Source organism: Heliangelus exortis, chromosome 17, assembly GCF_036169615.1.
Source record: "Heliangelus exortis chromosome 17, bHelExo1.hap1, whole genome shotgun sequence".
NCBI classification, from domain to species: Eukaryota; Metazoa; Chordata; class Aves; order Apodiformes; family Trochilidae; genus Heliangelus; species Heliangelus exortis.
In genome coordinates, this window is record NC_092438.1 from 4,364,612 (window position 1) to 4,383,798 (window position 19,187).

At 38.8% G+C, this 19,187-nt stretch overlaps 1 protein-coding gene and 1 long non-coding RNA gene across 3 annotated transcripts in view; one reads left to right on the forward strand and one right to left on the reverse strand.

Moving 5' to 3' along the window:
* SHISA9 (shisa family member 9) overlaps positions 1–12,830 on the forward strand; it is a 164,377-nt gene extending 151,547 nt beyond the window's left edge. For both annotated transcript variants that reach the window (XM_071760696.1, XM_071760697.1), the window contains one exon: positions 10,186–12,830. In XM_071760696.1, coding sequence (XP_071616797.1) covers positions 10,186–10,556 — 371 coding nt within the window. In that variant the 3' untranslated portion in view covers positions 10,557–12,830. The remainder of the gene's footprint in view (positions 1–10,185) is intronic.
* LOC139803986 (uncharacterized) overlaps positions 1–19,187 on the reverse strand; it is a 187,137-nt gene that overhangs the window by 110,910 nt on the left and 57,040 nt on the right. The gene's annotated exons all lie outside the window — the stretch shown is intronic.

Below are 19,187 nucleotides of genomic sequence, written 5' to 3' on the forward strand. Positions count from 1 at the left end.
TTTGTTGCAATTCATGTTTACTTAAGTAAACAAATAATACCTTTTTTTGGTCTAACCAAATTCAAAAACTCACACTAGAGAACCTTAACACTGTTAAGCTTTGTCAACAGCAATAGTGCCATGCTCCTCAGAATTGCCCATGAATACCAATGAAGAGGAGTAAGACAACTGATTGGAATGAATCCCTTATTAACAATGTAATATAAATAGCAGCAGTTATCTGCCTGCTATTTTTGTTCTTTCTGTGAAGGATGTTCTAAAGACAGTAAATGTGTTTAAGGGAGAAATTACACAGACAAAAGCCACTGAGATCATTGCTGCACTCCTACACATTCATACCATAATAACAAAGGGCTTGAGGCATGGAGGGAGGAAGAGGAATAACATGATTTGCAATACACACAGCTTTTCCAGAAGTCCTTCCCTTTACAGCTTATTTGAAGAAGGATAAAAGGAGAAGCAAAGCTGAAAATAAGTAAATAAATAAATCTGATATGTAGTAGCCATGATACTACAGCATCAAAAAAACAACCAAACAAACCCCACAAAAATACCAGTTCATCCCATCCTAATGGTAATGTTAAATAGGTAATTTTTATAGTGGGAAAGCTTGCAAAGCTTTCCAAGTCCATGGAAAGGGCTTCTGTAAAAAGTTTGCCTTCCCTTGCAGGGAACCTGCCCCAACAGGGAAGATGATCTGCAGCTCAGTGCTGTTGGTTCTCATTTTAACAAGTGATGGTGACAATTGCAATTCCTGGAAAAAAAAGTAGAGGTGGGAGTGGTTCACTCCAATATGTCAGAAGTCTTATACGTGTGCACACTATTAAATTTATAGTGAGCCTGATTAAGTGAGCCTGATTACTGCTTCTGCTGATTGCTGTGTCACTGTCACTCACACATACTTTTGCTTTCCATGAAGGCTACTCCAAGGGTTCTGCTCAGAGCAGGCTTTAGTTCTGCTTTGCCTCTGGGTTTACCCAGTCACTATGAAAACCTTATGAAACTGATTTTCTTCTGGCAGTGCAAGTTTGGCAATTGCCAGGGAACACTATTTTTTTTAGGTATGATACACATTTTGGTTTGGAAATCTCTGAAAATAATGCACGAGTCTTTAATAATACAAGCACCATGCAGGCTCATAGGAGGGAGACAGAAAGAGAAGAAAAAGACAAAAAACCCAGAACTGAATGTCTGCAAGTACAGCTATGGAGTTACTTCCAATTTTTTTCTTTCTTAATAACTCTCTCTTGAAAAGGATTCCTTCTGGCAAAAAGAATAGAAAAAAATAACTTACTCATAGAAACAACTTATGTCTAAGCTAATTTTAGGGAAAAAAAAAATTATTTCAATGTGGAATGATTGCTAAAAATTCTTTAAAACTATAGCAGTTAAGAAACAGATCAAATAAAGTAAATCCTGCAAAACTTAGTTCTTACATCACTAGAGGTTTTTTTTTTTACTTTTTTTTTCATTTAACCAGTACAATTCAAAAGCCTTCAGGCCTCACTCTGTATTCAGGAATAATGGTGTAAATTTAGAATGATGCCAGTTGAAAGACAACAAAACACAGGTTTATTTCAGCACTAAGCCCACATCTTAGTTATGGATCCAGAGATCTGAACTGGGTCTCCTATGTCTTCATGCAGCTTTTTACACCAAACCTAGGGCTATTTGTAGCTGAGTTGTCACAGATTAGGACATACACATAAGAGTTATAACCAGCAGCATACTAAAAGAAATTAAAATATCTAATAAAAAAGTATTAAAACTGAAATTGACATTCTGCACACAAAACAATGCCAACTGTGATGTGTGAAAAAAATGAAATTAGGTTCATGGTAAGAACAGTTATTACAAGTAAATGTAGTCAGGAATCTAACAGCTTTTTCAGTCAATGTTGAACAAGATAAATTGACACATTAAGGAAAAAACAAACACATTTTTAGACACTGAATCACATTGCAGAAAACTGTCAAATTTTTTCCAACGTGACCCACGTGCTACTCATTGTGCAGCATGCAGGGAGAGTCCACCTGGTCTGGAGTGCACTCCCAGGAGCAAGGCACATTGCTGTGTGCAGACTGCACATGGCTGCACATTTCTGCAAATGTACAGTGAATTTGTGCCCCTGGAATAGTTAGAAAGCCCTGCCCTTAAACAAAATGAAGGTCCCCACAGACCAAAAAGGTTACAAACAATTTCATATTACTGATGTATGAAAGCATTGCTGCAAACTCTTGACAGAATCAGATTGGTCCTAACTGCTGTGTTTGAGAAGCATTAAAAACTACCCAGTGGAAAATCAAGCAAGATTACTGAAGGAAAAATGAAAGAAGCCTTTTAAGCAAATCTCCTGTGTTAACCTCTTTGGCTTTGGACCACATTTTCAGAAAGCAAGCCAACCCCTCATTTCCTATAATCAGTTTATGCTGCAGTCATGCTTATTCAGAAGTTAAGCATGACAGTATGACTTCTTAGATAGTTTTTATTTCAAAAGGCAAGTTTTCTTACCATATATAAGGTTTCCAGTAGAACTCAAATTGATAAATATGTCTAAATGAGATAAACAGAAATAAGTATTTCACAGTGGAACTTTGTGTGTTTATTTGCCATTGTAGATGCCATGAAAGGACATGAGCTTAGAGGCCTTCAGGAAAAAAAATAATGAAAAAACAGATTTACAGTTACAGGACAGCCACTGGCTGCATTTTCAAAGAAAAGTCAGAGATTTGAATACATAATTCTCTTAGACTTTTACAGTTTTATCCATTGGTTCAAGAATAGAACTGGCAATCTTATTTCCTTCTCAAGTTTATCATTCATTGCACGACACTGAACCAGCAATTTAACAGCTTGAATTTAAAATGTTAAAATCACTTGAGGGTATAACAAAGTAGTGTGATCTTTGTCTATCTTCATGCAACAGACTTCAGGTCTGAAAACATTTGCAATAACATGATGTATCCACTGTTCATTTCCAGGCTGACAGAACCTATGGTTTTGGCAAATCAGAAAAGCCCTTTTTCTTATGGGTTAAATACAAGAATGCTGCTTGTCACAGCTCCCTACACTGGGTACCAGGGCTGTGTGGAGAGCACTTTGACCAAATCCGAATGATGAGATCAATACAGCACTTTGTAAAATTGAATAATGAATTTTGCAATTTAGTCCTATGTAAATCAATGCAGTCAAGTATGTAAAGCTTAACAGAAACAGCTGTTTTATATCTTGCCCGAAGAGAAACCTGCCTAAACTCACACAGTAAATAACTATAAAAAGAACAGAGTTAGCAGTACTCTGCTTTTCTGGGGGTGCTTTCAATGAGTAAAGTGATAAAGAGGAACAGGAGAGTAACAATACAGAACGACAAAACATAGGTTCTACCAAAATTAACAAAGTATTTTCTGGGTGGTTCTAGGCACTCCATTATTTCTACATTTTTCTGCAATGTTTTGTTGTATTCTGTTTTCCAGCACACTTCATGTTACACAAATCAAATTCTATGCTCCATGATGTCAAGTGAACCTCTTAATTCAAACCACAGGTCACCCGATATTTGTTTTACTGGATGGAATAAGCTTTTCAGTGAATTTATTGGATCTAATTTATAGCTGGGGACAGCTAATCTGAATTCTGTCCGGGTTAGTTTTTTCTCCTCACCCCCCAAAAAACTTGTGCTGGTGTAGAAATTACATGTCTTTGATTTTCATAGTAACTCCTACAAAAACTCTCACATAGAGTCGACTTCCATCTTGGAAGCCTTTGAGCACATGGAAAAGCAAATGATCATGCAATCACATTTACACAGGATCAACAACAGCACCACCAAAGGCAACATCCTAGCATTTCTCTGGACAAAATTCTCATGTTGTCTTTGAGTCATTTACCCATTTGTCTTCCCTTAAGTTTTCACTTCCATTAGACAGAGAAATGTAGGGCTCCCATAGCTTCAGGTAACTAAGTCACTAACATCTCAGAAAAGTCATGGCTGAAGAAGCAAAGCATTGTTACAAAACTGTTAAATATTTCATAGGAATAGCTTTACTGTTACACAGGAAACAACTGCAAATAGGCAGTTAGGGTATTTTAGGTGTTACCTGGTGTGTCATTGCAGCCATTTCATTGCTATCTTGTTCCCTAGTATTTTCCATTGGCTTGCTTTCTATATCTCCAGCCCTAAATTTGAAATAGTCTCTTTGTGGCTAGAATAAAGCTCTGTGTATCACAAAGTAGTTCTTAAAATGTATTCACATAACAAACAATTCTATGAAACATCTACTGAGAAATAGGGTTCCCCACATATGCTTGTATCTCCGACTGTGACTGCAAGTGCTCATTGAAGATTTTTATTTATTTTAAACGTTTTTAGAGCTTTTATAATGGCTCATTCCTTTGTGGATTCCCCCTCTCTCACTTCAGAGGTTTCTTCCCACTCCTAAGTATCTACTTTCATGAAAGCTGCAGGACACCTTTCAGGATTCTACACTTCTCCCATTGCTGTAAGAAACGGTGCTAGAATTCAGAGCTATTTTATGAACCCACAAAGAGAATAGTCAAGGAAGGGTAAAAAAAAATACTGCTTCTGATTTACCCAAGACCTCCTTATCTAGCTGTACTTTCAACACAGGAATGCTTCTAACTGCAATATTTTGCAGGATAAATAAAGGATTACACAATGCTGATGCATAAATTGGTTACATTGCCACCTGGAGAACTACTTAACCTGGGGAAGAGAACAATATTACACAGCTTTAGGGCTATGTCACCTCTCAGCACAGAGAACATAAACTCTAATAAGCCCACTGAGAAATCCTGGCTGTGTTATAGCCCCAAGCATTTTTGCCACTAATTTTCAAGAAAACATGTTTTCATCTATGGGACTTAGGCCACTGACTGGTTTACATCCTTTTCTTATATAACTGTGACTTATGAAGAAATATGTGAAACTTCCAAGTTTGGTCACAGCCAGGCATCAATCAACAAAAGAACAACACTCATCTCTGCTGTAAGTGACAGATTCAGGCCAAATGGGTATGTTTGAATCAAAAAGTACTGTCAAAGGCCCGTTTCTTTGTGGCCACCTCATTTAAAAGAACCTTTAGACATTCCCATGACCCATCTATCCCAAGCAGCTTGGTAGAGATCTCCTTTCAAAATCAAAATTAAAGGAATAAGGCAAGGGTGTCTGTCTGAGACATTTGACACTAATACTGCTGGCAAAGTCAAACCAAAATAAAAGTTTTAGTCACTTTGAGGCATCACTGTGTTCAGGTGAGAGTGAGGAGTGGATCCAGCTTTTAGATGATAGGCTCATGGCTGTATAACTGCTCAAACTGAGTGGGATTTAAATCTACATTCCCTACCCAGCAAGGTGCACCCCAACTTCTGCTGGGATGGTCCCCACCCAGATTCACATCCTGATCAAGCTGTGCTGTGGAGCAGAAGAAAATGTATCAGTCTAGACAGACAAAGGAAGAGGAAGAATCTCTTTAGCTTAATAGTTAGGGCACTCATCTGGGAGGAAGGAGTCCTGCTTTTTCATCCTTACACTGTTTCTATATTTTTTCAGTTATTCATTTCATGCACAGCAGGAACAAAAGCCCGAGTTCTCCCCCCTCCCAGGCACCCAGTTTAGGTTGGAAAAAAAATAATATTTTCCAACATTTTTTCCAGATGAACAGTTACAACAGTGACTGCATTTGTGGGTGAATTACCATTGAGGAGTAAAAACCTTAGAAAAATATTGAAACTGAGAATATTTGTATAGTGAACTGGCAAGACTGGAGGGAGGGAACAGGAAGAATAACTGTCAGAATTAAAGCCCTTTTTTTACTATTATTCATTTGGCAATTTTGCAATTCTAATCCTTTACTCTTTTTGCAGACATGACAGTGATATCTTGAAATCCAGTTTTACTGATTTATATACAGAAGCCAGTGCAAAAGACACTTCAGTAGCACCTTTCATCTGCAAACTCTACAAATAGCAATTAATCTTCATAACACTTAACTACCTCCTCCAATGTGTTAACGGATCATTTTACAGCTGGTGAAATCAAGGCAGAGGAAAGTTGAGTCATGTACCCAAGGTCACACAGTAAATCCACCCTGTAACTCCAAAATGTTCTTTGCAAGTTTAAAGTCCACAAATATTTATAGAGGTTGGTTAAGAAGAAAAATTAACTTCCTGAGATTCATGGTTGTTTTTTAAAGTAGTTGGTATCAGGATACTATAAATATGCTTTTATTGATAAAATGTTTGTTACAAAACCATGCTCAATATTACTTTCCTGAATATTTTCTGCTTGAAAATCAGAAGTAAGAAAACCAACCTGTTTCTGCACTATACTAGCATTAATATAATTAGTATAATTATGCTAGTATAGCATAGCACACACAGCTAGCATAGCACAGTGGTGGTATAAATCCTATGATCCAGTCAATATGCAAGGATGAGGACTGCTTCAAGACTTGCCAAAAGCCCTTTTGAAGAACTGAACAATTTGGTTTTATCAATGCTTGTTTTGATAGCTACAATGGTACTTTACCCCACCCAATTACAGTACATGTGCCTATGCCTAAGTCTGGGCCCCTCAGTTCAGGAAGGAGATTGAGGTGGTGGAGCAGGTCCAGAGAAGAGCAAGGAGGCTGTGAAGGGATCCAGCACAAGTCCTGTGAGGAAGGGCTGAGGGAGCTGGGGGTGTTCAGGCTGGAGAAGAGGAGGCTCAGGGGAGACCTCATCACTCTCTACAACTCCCTGAAAGGAGGTTGGAGCCAGGGGGGGGTCGGGCTCTTCTCCCAAGTAGCTACCAGTAAGACAAGAGGACATGGACTTAAGCTCTGTCAGGGGAGGTTCAGGTTGGATATTAGAAAAAAATTCTTTACAGAGAGGGTGATCAGACATTGGAACAGGCTGCCCAGGGAGGTGGTGGATTCTCTGTCCCTGGATGTTTTTAAAAGGAGACAGAATGTGGCACTCAGTGCCATGGTCTGGTAACCACAGTGGTAGTGGATTAAAGGTTGGATTTGATCATCTCAGAGGTCCTTTCCAACCTGGCTGATTCTGTGATTCTGTCTGCATGTGCGGCAGAAAAAAGACTGTTTTGAAGAGATTAAAACATTAGTTGATGTATCTGGCTTTCACTGTTAACATTTAACTCCTCAATATACATAAAAAATTCTCAGGCAAACCCCTGCAAGCATTATTTGATAAGGACAAGGACAAACAGCAGCTCTCCCACACAAAACACATGCAATCAGCCATATGTCTTATGTTTGCCAGCCTTCTGCTTGACTTTGCTGACAAAGATTTACAGATCAGAGCCTGGTCCATTCTTTTCAAGCCTCATTTCCAAACAATAGTTGAAAAGTCCCTAGAAAGGCACCATGGATTAAGCTAGTTAGAGCAACTTAAATGTAAGCATACAGAATTAACCCTTTCACTTACAGTATGATCTTCCACAAGAAACAAAGTCAATAATTTTACATGTAACATGGCATAAACAAGAGCACAATCAATCTCACAGATGTGTCATAAGCACAGTCTTTGTGAGGCTGATTTATTCCTTGCTTAGTTTTTACAGTGGGGGTGTTATTTATATGCAACAGTAATAAAATTTACTCTTCTGTGAGGACATGGAGTGTGGAGATCTGAGACACAACTGATATCTGACAAAATTCAGAAATCCAGGAGCATTGCTGGCAGTGGGAAAACTCAACTGAAAAAATAAAAAGACACTAAAGAAGCAGCTTGAGCTTGTGGCCTTTTTCACTTAGCTGCACAAAAGAGAAAAATGGCATGAAGAATCAGGTGAAGAAACTATCTGCAATTTTGGGTCATTATTTACATAACTGCATCACCACTTACTTTTTTCTGAATAGAAGTCATTATTTACCTTGTCACTGATCATCAAAGATCTTGGTTATGTAAGACAAATTACTGCAGCTGAACGAAGACCAAATTCAAAGTACAATGTTACTCTATCCTTACATGAGATCACCCTGGTTTTAATTTTTCTATACAGATTAAACCAATTTAAATGTGAAGTAGGCAGGAAAATGTATGTACATTAGGAGCTGGACATAAGAACTATGCTAACTCAAGGTCTAAATCTCAAGATATAGAAGCTCACTCCCCTAAACCAACTGACTTGCAGTGTCTTTGATGTAAAAAATTGTACAAATAAATACTTGTGTATATTCACAATGCCTTTTCTGATACTGTTTTTCTCAATTACTAGTGATAGATTAATGAGAAATTAACAAGGCAGAAAGCATTTCTGTCCTGTTTTTATTCAACTTGTGAATAATGCTGGTTTGTGGCATTTAGTGAATATTAACAAATTAAAAGGACAAGCCACAGTTAGAACAGTTTTTTCAAGGAGGAATATTTACAACTTCTTGATAATGCAGATTACAGATCTCTCTACATGAAACAACTCACCCCAAAAATCAAAGCAGAACTTAGCAGCTTCTCTTTGTAACTCATTACAGGTCAATCAGCAACTGCAACTGCACATCCTGTACTGAAATGAGAATTGACCATTGCCTACATTCTGTGATTTGTTTGAACAGAAAACACCTGTATGCTACCCAAAAGTATCCACACATTGACTGAAAAAAAGAGACAGCTGGATTTGGGTAAAACATATAAAGCCTAATTTTATAGAACAAATGAGCAATTTCAGCTCATTGAAGTTCATCTTTAATGACAGAATTAAGGATTTAATAGCAAAGTCCAGTTGCATATTCATTATACAAAATGATAAAACAGAAACTTCTTTTGGGAATATTCCTCCTTCTTGAAGGGTCAAGGCAAGAGGGATGCAGAAATGAAGTCTGATCTTGAAGCTTAATATGGTGCTCATGGGAATTTCACCTCCTTACATAAAGATCCAGTTCAAAACTAGAGAGGAGGAGAAAATTCAGAGTGCAACAAAAGCCTTCTAGCAATACTGAGGAGAGAGAAAGAGACAAAATACACAAAACCAGTGCAGAGAATTGAAAAAACCTACTTGTAATAAAGGCAAGAGGAGCTGAGCTGCACAGACAGCTGTATGTACAAACTTCTGCAGAGAAGCCTTACATGGTTTAGCTTCAAGGAAAATTGATGGCTCTAGCCAAGACACACATCCAAGATGACACAATCATATATTCAGAGTGCACCACTGCTGATTTATTAACACACATCTGTGTTTGCTGATCTACATATTTGACACTATATTAAATAACAATCTAGACTTTTGAAGGGAGTAAAGAAATCTTCTTTATGTAAAAGGCAAGATGTTAAAAGATGAAATTCAGTTAAGCTCCCCTTAAGGCCCTAATATTCAATCTCAAAACTGGGATGAGCTGCTGGACTGTTGCATAATGTCTTTAGCTTCCTAAGCATGGTTCATATTTTTAAGCAAGGCCAAAAAAATGCCTGCAATGAAAACAATCAAACTTGAGGAAAAGAATGCACAGTAAATCCAGAAGGCAAACTCCTAATTAAAGAACTGCAATGCAGTATTTGTCAGCAGAGCTATTGCTGTATTTCTTAGTGGCACTAGCCCCAGAAAATTATGTCAGAACCTGGAATTTAGGACTTCAATTGTTTGTAAAAATCACAGGATAAATACCTAACCTTTAGCAACCCAAAGTGTTTTCAGCCCCATAAAGCATTAGTGAGCTTCCAACCATTTAGAAGAACAGATTCCATTCTCCTTTTTTGCACTAAGGCATTATTCAACAGAAATGGGTCCACCTCATACACAACTGGAGCTTACAACCAGCTTGGTTAAACACCCACATGACTCTTTGCATCTCATACAACAGGGTATCCTGAGATGCCTCAATATTTCCGAAGAATTCCTAAACTTCCTATACTGTACAGGGTGAGAGCAGTAAGATTCACAGGATCTGCTCTAATCATGTAAATATCAGCACAACCTGAGTAATTTGGGGTAGGAACAGCCTTTTGTTAATGGGCAACAGGTTTTGGTGTGCCTAAAAGAAAAGCCCAGCATAAGGGCAGCCAAAAATACATTACAGAAAGAAATCAAGGGGTGGCATGGATTTAACCTGCTGAGGTACCTGTAACTGGTCCACAAACGTAACTGTGCATGACCTGCAGTAAAATGTGAAACATTTTTCTTGTGTCTAATTGATTTTTCTTTTGTCCCCTCCCCCTTTTAAATCCAAATAGCTGACAAAGTCAACGATGACTTCTACACCAAACGCCGCCACCTTGCAGAACTGGCTGCCAAGGGGAGCCTGCCCCTCCACCCCGTGCGCCTCGACGAAGACAGAGCTTACACAATCGACAGTGGCCTAACCAGACAGAATGGGCAGAAATCCAAAATGGGAAAGATTCACACACACCCATTTGGTTACAATTCCCACTACAAGACCTGGGATCCCAATGACCCCTCCCTGAGGCGGCAGGCGTACACAGCCAAGGGGAAGCATGGCATGGCAGACCCAACACTAAGCGACCCCCTGACAACCCGGAGCCAGCATTACTTGGGCCCACAGCCATACTTCATAACCAACAGCAAGACAGAAGTAACTGTGTGAGTTTGGTTTGGGATTTTTTATTTTTTAAATGGAATCCTTTAAAAACCACACGTAAATACACACACAACACAAACACTCAGCTGAAACGCAAAAAATAAATCAAAAACATAAAATTAAAAAAAAAAAAAAAAAAAAGGAAACAGAAGGAACTTCCACCTGGACACTGGTATCCAGCCAACTGTAGGCTGAAGAGTGGGTTAATACCATTCAGCAATACACACTGAAGGTTGAATTATAAACTCCATTTGTATTTCACAATGGGACACAAACCCTTGTGACTAAATTTTTTTACTTGAAACTAAAATCCATTACGAAAAGTAGCACAATCTAGAGAAACCTTATGTCTGCTTAAACATTCACACTATGTTCCTGCCTTGAGACAGAGGAAGAAAGAGAGAACAATCTACTGTAATATAATATTTCAGAGAGGATTTTTATATAAAACCTATTAATAAGCACTAGACCTGTGAAAAGCCAAGAGCAAATGCCTTGGTACAACCCCTAACATCTATTATTGTACTTTCACACCATCCTATAGAAAGAGCAAAAAAATATATACAATAAAGGACAAAGACTCTTTCACAAGGAATCTATGAAGACTGTTATGATTAAGAGCGTATGGGATCTTTCTGACTGGTAAAGAATTCTACAGGATGTTATACAGAAAATTTTATTTCAGTTCACTTTGCTTGATTTGAAATTTTTTGGAACCTCCAAAAGAAGAAAAGATGTATCACACGACACAGAAAGTTGCTGGGGAAAAAAGGGCAGAAAAATATTCCCTCTCAGTCCTCCTGTTTTCGGGCAGATGGTAACAATTCTCACTTTGCAGACTGTCAGGACTTTTTCTTCACCTAAATGTTTTGCCTATCTTCAACTGCTTCAGACTGAAATTAAGCGTGGGTGGTGCCTTTACTGTATTACTATTGTTCAATGACAGTCTTGTTCCTCAAAGTGACCCCTCTGTTCCTTTAAGTGATTTCCTCATGTTTTGCAAAGGATGACAAGGGTTCTGCCCTGCTCAGCCTCCTCTGTTTGTCCCGAAGGGAAACTGGACTACATCTCCATGCAGTGGTTGCACAGTCAAGACTATTTAGTTAGCCCCTCCATTTTTCCCAGTTTAAACTTTTTCCCTCTGGTCTCTCATTTTGTATTTGCTTTTAGCCATGGTAGTTCTCTGTAGTTCCAATGTTATATGGTACTGTCTCTATCGTTTGGCTTTCGACAGTGGCGTTCCCTCTTGGTGGACTGTTTGGTGGAAGAGGTTAACAGACAAGCCTCAAATGTCAAAGAGATCTGGGTTTAACGTAAACAAGCAATTGGACTCATGGTCTTGACTGTGGTTCTGATGAGCAGGATGCCTTGTTTATAAGAATAAAACCACATTTGAATTGGGCACTGGTAGAAGACTTGCAGTCCCGGGCTTGTAAAGGTTTCGGCACCCCCACAAAGAGCTGGGATGGGACGGTGGTGCTGCAACAGCCTGAAAGCAGGCATCACGCTCAGTCTTTCACCTAAATTCCTGCCCTTCCCCCAGAACGAGTCATTTGACTAAATTCTAACTAGCTATCTCACTACAGCTGCGTTCTCACCAGCTGTCAATTCTTCTGGAGATTGGTTTTGGAAGACTGTGCAGGGAGGAGTGTGAACTGTTATCTTGTAAGAAGAATTGGAAGTGGCATTTCTTACTGAACTCAACTGACTGGCAGTGCTTCTTCTCAGTCAAGGATGCAAGGGCTAAGAATTTGAAATGTGGTAAAATGGAGAGACCATTTTTTTCGCTATATAGAGATTGATTCGCATTCCGGGAGCACCGGCATCTCTCCATACGTGTGCTGCTAAATTGTGTGCTCATACCTTTTAAGATTATCAGAAGTTGACAAAGCCCACAGGACAAATACTTTACACACAACCCAGATTCTCCACTTACTTTTATTCCTTCAATCTTTATTGCCTTCACAACTGGCTGACTTAATTTGACCCCTTATGGAATGTTGCTGTTAATCCATATGCTTTAGATACTCATTACAGCTGCACTCGAATTCACACAGGTTTCGTGTAACTTGAGCATATTTTATGTGGAAATATTTTAGTAACTCTATGTTCTGTAAGTAAACCCGTGTTAATACTTGTTAACTACAGAGTTTATGATACCAATAATACTTCCTACAATAAAATGTTTGTTTGTTTTTTAAGAATGTTTATTTGTAAACATATGTATTCACTATATTAATATGAATTTCTTACCTGGCAATAAAACTGATTCTATGTGAATCCAATTTGCTGCCTCATTCCTAAACATGGATCATTGGGCCAATTTTTGAGTTTTAACCGAGCCTCTGGAGTCTCTCACTACAGCCAGTGGGGTTCATCCCAGCAACAAAGTATGATTTGGCTGCCACGGGTAGTCTTGTGACAAAGAGGTTCTTTGGAAAGCAGCTGCATGTGGTGTGCATTACAAACGTTCAACCCTTCTTACATGCAATGTATCACACTGCACACAAAGCCTTGCAAAGCTCCATGTGCTTGTGAGCCTCCAAGCACTACACACAGCTTGTGTCACTTGATCACTCACAGTTTTGAGGAAACAAAAAAGGTAAGCACACAGAGGATGAGCTCCTGGTTCTCATGTATGCCTGGGAGTTTTGCAATAACCTTCCACCACTTCAAAGGATTAGAACTACCCAATAGGAACAGATGAAACACTGGTGTATAGCGCTTCAAGTTTTTTATGTGTTCATTACAGAAAAACCTGTACACAACATCTGTGTACCAAGTCTGCTGGAACAGAAAGTCTTTTACAGGCTTTTAGTACTGCTCATGGCTCATAAACCTGAAAATGAACAGAACCTCAGAAAAAAAGTGTGTTTGGGTAGCTTCTCCTCTTTGCCTTGATGCAGTGATACCAGATGAATTTCAGAAGGAAAGAATCAGGAGACCCAGCTTCAGAATCAAGTTACTGCATGACTTGATCAAAATTCTTTAGATAATTTATGATTCTTATGATGCCATGACACATATTAGAAGGAAAACAAAAACAGAAGTGGCTGGACTTAGCCATTTTAACCAATTAAAAAGTACCATTTTCATTATCTGGCTTTATGGGTGCCATGAAACACTCTGTAAAAGCCACACTTCCAGTTACAGGAGCATTTCCCTGTCTCAGGCAAAAATACAGAAATGACCCATGCTGCCAGGAGGACCAGGAAGAGACCTATGGAGTGTGACCACAGTCACAGAAAAGTTATGGGTAGCCCCAAAACCCATGGAGCATCCTGGGGAGACCAGTGGAATGTAAGCCTAACCTACAGTGGACAACTTAAGTGTTACAGTTCCACCACCAAACCAATTTCCGTGTTGTTTCTATCAGCACATTCCTGACTGGAATCAAGGATGGCAAAAAGGATAATGCTTTCCTAGCAGAAGTGCCTCTGCATAAACTTTTGTTCTCTTAGATACATGTGCAAAGTCTGTCACTTCTCAGATCCCCCTCTGTCTGATTTTGTCTCTCTGAATGTTTTTTCTCTAATGTTAGCCTGAACTTTGTCACCATGAGCAAGAACTGCACTGAGTTCCCACAAGCATTTTTTCCATAAGACTCTTTGATAGTAACACAGATGTATTGCACTGCAAACAAAAAAGTGTATTGCCAAGGAATTAAAATGTTCCATTCCACTATGGAATCTAAAAGTTACCTGGTTTAGACCCCTTCACCCTGCAAACATCTGTTCTCACCACTAAATCTTTCAAGTATGATCCTCAGCTTACACAAACTGCAAACTGTGGTGACTTTATTTAAATAGAGGATCAAGTCTCATGACATTCCACACTACCTTCAACTGTGTCCAGGGCTCAGACTTTAGCTTTTAATAAATCTGGAAAATGTTCATGCTTTTCTCTATTCCTGTGTAATGGTTATTGGATTTTGGGTACTAAATAAATAACCCTAGCCCACAAATCCCTTTTGCACACAATCCTGCACAATTTAATCCTGGTCTGTGTACTTGAATACATGAAGGACTTCCACTGCTAAATATAGTATTTACTGTAATTATATCAACGTTCTATTTGGCATGAGTAATTTTATTTTGCTAAAAACAGTTATGACAGGAAGCATTATTATATTAGATACCATCTCATATATCACCCTGTGCTGACAGTATGAAAATAGGATTGAGTACCACATTACTAAAAAGTAAGCATTGTAATTTTTATGAATGGGAAAATCAAATTATTGAGTCTATTCAACATATCTATACAACTTTGGAGAAGTTTTGTCATTCATTTCAGAATTAGTAAAATACTTATATAGTAGTACAGATGCCATGCTAGCTTGGGTAAGAAAGTTGTTTTTAGCAAAAAAGGACTGACTTAAAGTTCTGTTCACATTATACTGCAATGTGCTTCATGCATTGTTTCTAAAATACCATTACAAGATCAGTAAGAAATAGCTTCCAGGACACTTTAAAATCCCAGCTTAATAAAAGATACTAAAAAAAACTAAATTAGTTCAATAACAAAGTCTCGATGACTTTAACTATTATTAATATTGTTGGGTGTTTCAAATATCAGGAACTACTCAGAAAATTTCTGCTAACTGATCCTCTGAAAGTGAGAATGATTTGGAAGAACAAAGTCTAAGATTTTCTACTTGTAGATAAAATTACTGATTGACCAGTAGTTTGTACCATCTGATAGCATTACACCAAAAGTCACCTGGAGGCATGACACCGTCCCAGTTTACAAAAATGTGCATTACATTTACACTGCATCTCTAACAGGTTCTGACCCCTGTCCAGCTGCCACCCACCTGAACAGGAAATGTACAAGATGTTTCTTCATGCCATAATCTTCACTTCCCACCCTGCTGCCCACAGAAAAGCACAGAGCTCTGACCTGACAGCTTAGGATTCAAGCTGAAGCTTAGCTCTAGTGTTTGCCCAAGACACAGGCAGTGTTTTGTCAAAAACAGGCTTAATGTCAGAGGGTGACATTAGAAGAGACGAAGAAAGAGCCTGTGCAAAGTGAAGTTGTCATTGGCTGCTTGTGCTGTTACCCACAGACTGCACTTCTTGGACCATTTGTGTTCAGCTCTGGCAAATTGCACAATCAGCCCAGCTGCCTCTCCTGGTATACATTGTGTGGAACCATGTCTGAGAGGGCAATGGCAGATGAGTGTGACTAATGAGGGAAGATAAACTTCAGTGTTTTATGCTAAACTACTAAATCAATTCATTTGAAAAATGTGACATAATAGCACATTAATCTCAGCCTACAGATGGGGAAAAAAACAAAGCCAGCAAACACTATTACAGCTAAAACCCCAGGGGAAAACTTTCAATGTAAACACATAGAGTTCTAATTTCAAATGTGGCTGTGAGAAACAATTCATGAAATTCATGCTTCACATTTTAGAGATTGCCAGGCTCAAATTTGCTCAGCCTGAAGTGAAGATGTGTCTTCATACCTTCCAATTCAATGTGGAACATGAGTGTTAAACCAGGCCTTTCCTTCCCATGCAGCTGCATTACTGAAAGTCAGGACCAAATCAGAACACTGGATACATCCTGTACTGTACCAAAGCTGCTGTCAGATCAATGCCACTGACTGAAGGCAGTAAACACTTCTGAAGAAGATGCCTATGAGGAGTCTGACACAGCTCACACAGCTGTGCTGGGGCTACCAGGTTAGCAAAAGGTAAGAATGTATTTGTCAACAGTGACAATAAATCACATTTTCTGACACTGGAAAATAATAAACTTTGATTCTAGTTCTAGAGATTCTTCTTTGGCAGAATGTGCCAAGTAAACAATACCTGAAGATGCCAGGGCTGGCTGCATAGGCCCACCTTATCCCAAGGACTGCTCTTCCAGAAAGATAATGGTGGTGTTTCAAAATCAAGGTGTTTTCTTCAGTTTCACTTCATTTTTCACCTTCAGAACTCAAGGTCCCTTTCCGAGAAGCAGAAGATCCAGATTCAAGCTACTTGAGCTGGAAATAGGTCTAGAACCCCAATCTATCACCACTGCTCAGGTTTCATGAAATGCCACTTGTACCTAAAGTGCCTCAAGCAATGTTATAGGAAGTCTGGTCCTTCATGGATGCATGAAGAGGCTCTCCCTACCTATCATTCTCTGCAACTTGAGAGCAAGTTTGCATTTACCCCCAGAAAAAAAATGAAATTGCAAAATTATTTTTTTTTATAAGGCAGAATTCTTTTTTTTTGTTGTTGTTTTCTGGGGGGTCTTTTTTGGCTCTCTAGGGCTTCAGCAATGCACTCACACTGTTACTCACATAGTTATACCTTGAGGTTTTGTGGGTTTTTTAAAGTCAACACTAGCTTTCTTCACTTACCAGCTTTTTCTGCATTTAAATTATAAGGGTTATTGCTGCTTGTTAGCAGGGGTTGATGTTGCACTGACAGACTTCTTCCTCTGGACAGGCACACCAAGTGTTGTGTGCATCACTCTCAACAAATAAGGCCAGGAGTATAATAGGCTATCAACAGTGATGATTTCGAATCAAAAGAGAGAATGTCAGGCAGTGTGCTGCTCAAACTAAGGTTCATCTACATCTACAAACCAGAACTGAAAAATGGAAATAATCACAGGCCTTTTGGTGGTCATTGGCAGCCTTATTCTGTCAAGGAATCAAGGCCTGAAGCAGCAGGTATGTCAGTGGAGCCCCTAATACTCTCTGAGCAGAAGCACATTCTTCTTTTTAATACAAGCAGCTGTTGGCCTAATTTTTACTCTCTGCTGTTTGGGCTTACACTAACATCTTGATCACAGTAGTTGTTATTTGAGGGACTTTTGACAGTGTTACTGCATAAAATTCCCCAAAGTAATTATTCCCCAAATGAAAGAGCACTTAATCTCCTACTTACTACTTCTTAAAGTAAAAGAAACATTACAAAAATATCATAATTGTGCTCTTTTTCCCTGCCACAGGTGAGGAGAAACTAGGTTTTGTTTTGTCCTCAGTGAGGCTAAGGGATGCCTGCTTCTCTGTCTCTCTTCAAGGCATTGTCATACTTGGGTAGGGATTTTTCATGCACTGCAGGTGATGGTGGAGCACAGAGACATCCTGTTGACTCTCTCATATACAAGGAATGAAAAAGACAAATATAAATTTAACTACTGTGCCTCCTTCCCACCACCCACTGGTCAGGAGAATTGTGTCGTATTTTCAAATCTGATGCTTTTCAGTCAACTCCTCTATTCTTCCCAAGCATCCTCTCACACACAGCACCTCTACTTCATACTGATGTAGCAGTCTCAGAAAGAAACCCAGCACTTTTCTCTCTGCATACAGCTCCCTAAAACATTTGAATGCAACACCATCTAACGGGTAACACTTATATGGAAAATCCACCTAACTGTCTCAGCTAATTTTCAGGGGCCTGATTTATTTTAGTGTTTTTGAAAAGGAAATGCTAAAGAATGTGACATTCTAAAGAGACAGTGTAAACTTTAGGAATGAGAAGTGCTATTTAAGGCTGTAATGTATTTTACCATTACTGCTTGGGGGATAATACTAAGAATAACAGAAAGAAATTTGACAGGATCCAGTGAGGCAGAGACAGGTCGTGTATGCTATTATAAACAAGACTCTATGCAAGTCTGCCTAGGCAGAGCAAATTGTTCTAGTTTTTACTGAGTGATTTATGTCTTTGGGTTTTTTGTGTTCTAAGAGGTGCATCTAGAAATCACAAGTCTAGGAGTACTCATAATAAAGGTGCCCTGTTGAACACAGCAAGAGAAACAAGATTGTGCAGCATAACTCTAACAGCACTACAAGTGATTTTTTTTTTTTCAGACACCAACTAAAGGGTATCAGAGAAGAAATGCAGCAGATAAACAACAGGATTGCCCATATATCCTGGATTCAGTCACTGTTGAGACTCTAAACAAAATAATGGCTGCAGCATTGCTGTGTAGCAAAATGCAATTATGCTGCCAGGACCTCATCTACCTGGTCATCTTATAACTCATAGTGAGTTGGGAAGACTCCGTGCTCAGGCTGTTTCTTGGCTTTAATGTACATATTGAAAGTCCTTGTGAAAGACAGCTATACTACAGCCATTAGGATATTGAAGTCTGCATAAAATCAAACTCCGGGTATAAAACTTATCACTTTGTACAAGAAGTATCAAGTAAATTGAGTTTTAAGGCCCCGTTCCAATTCCCTTGTGATTTGCTGCCTAGTTTCTTAGAAATCTGTGCTTTGGCACTCTTTAGCTTCTTTGAATTTTAGGTAATATTTGTCTACTCATACACAAAATCAGTTCAGTTATCTTTTGAGTTGTACTTCCTTGACAAGTTAGTGATAGAATTATTTTTTTAAAGCTCCTGTATACACTAAAAAAAGCTATTCTGCCATCTTAAACACATTTTGTAATAGCAAGAGAGTGCACATACATTTGCAAAAAGATTTTGTCTATGTGGAGTGTGAATAAATAGAAGGAAGTGGATGCTTTGCTTACAGAAAGAGATTGTATCAAGGCTTTTACCAGCTCAGATCCCATTCCCTGCATCAGTAATGTTTCATCCACAGCCACTGTATAGTGATATTTTCTCATACAGAAGTACAACAGGGGTTGACGTGTAGCCAATGCATTTACTCAACTTC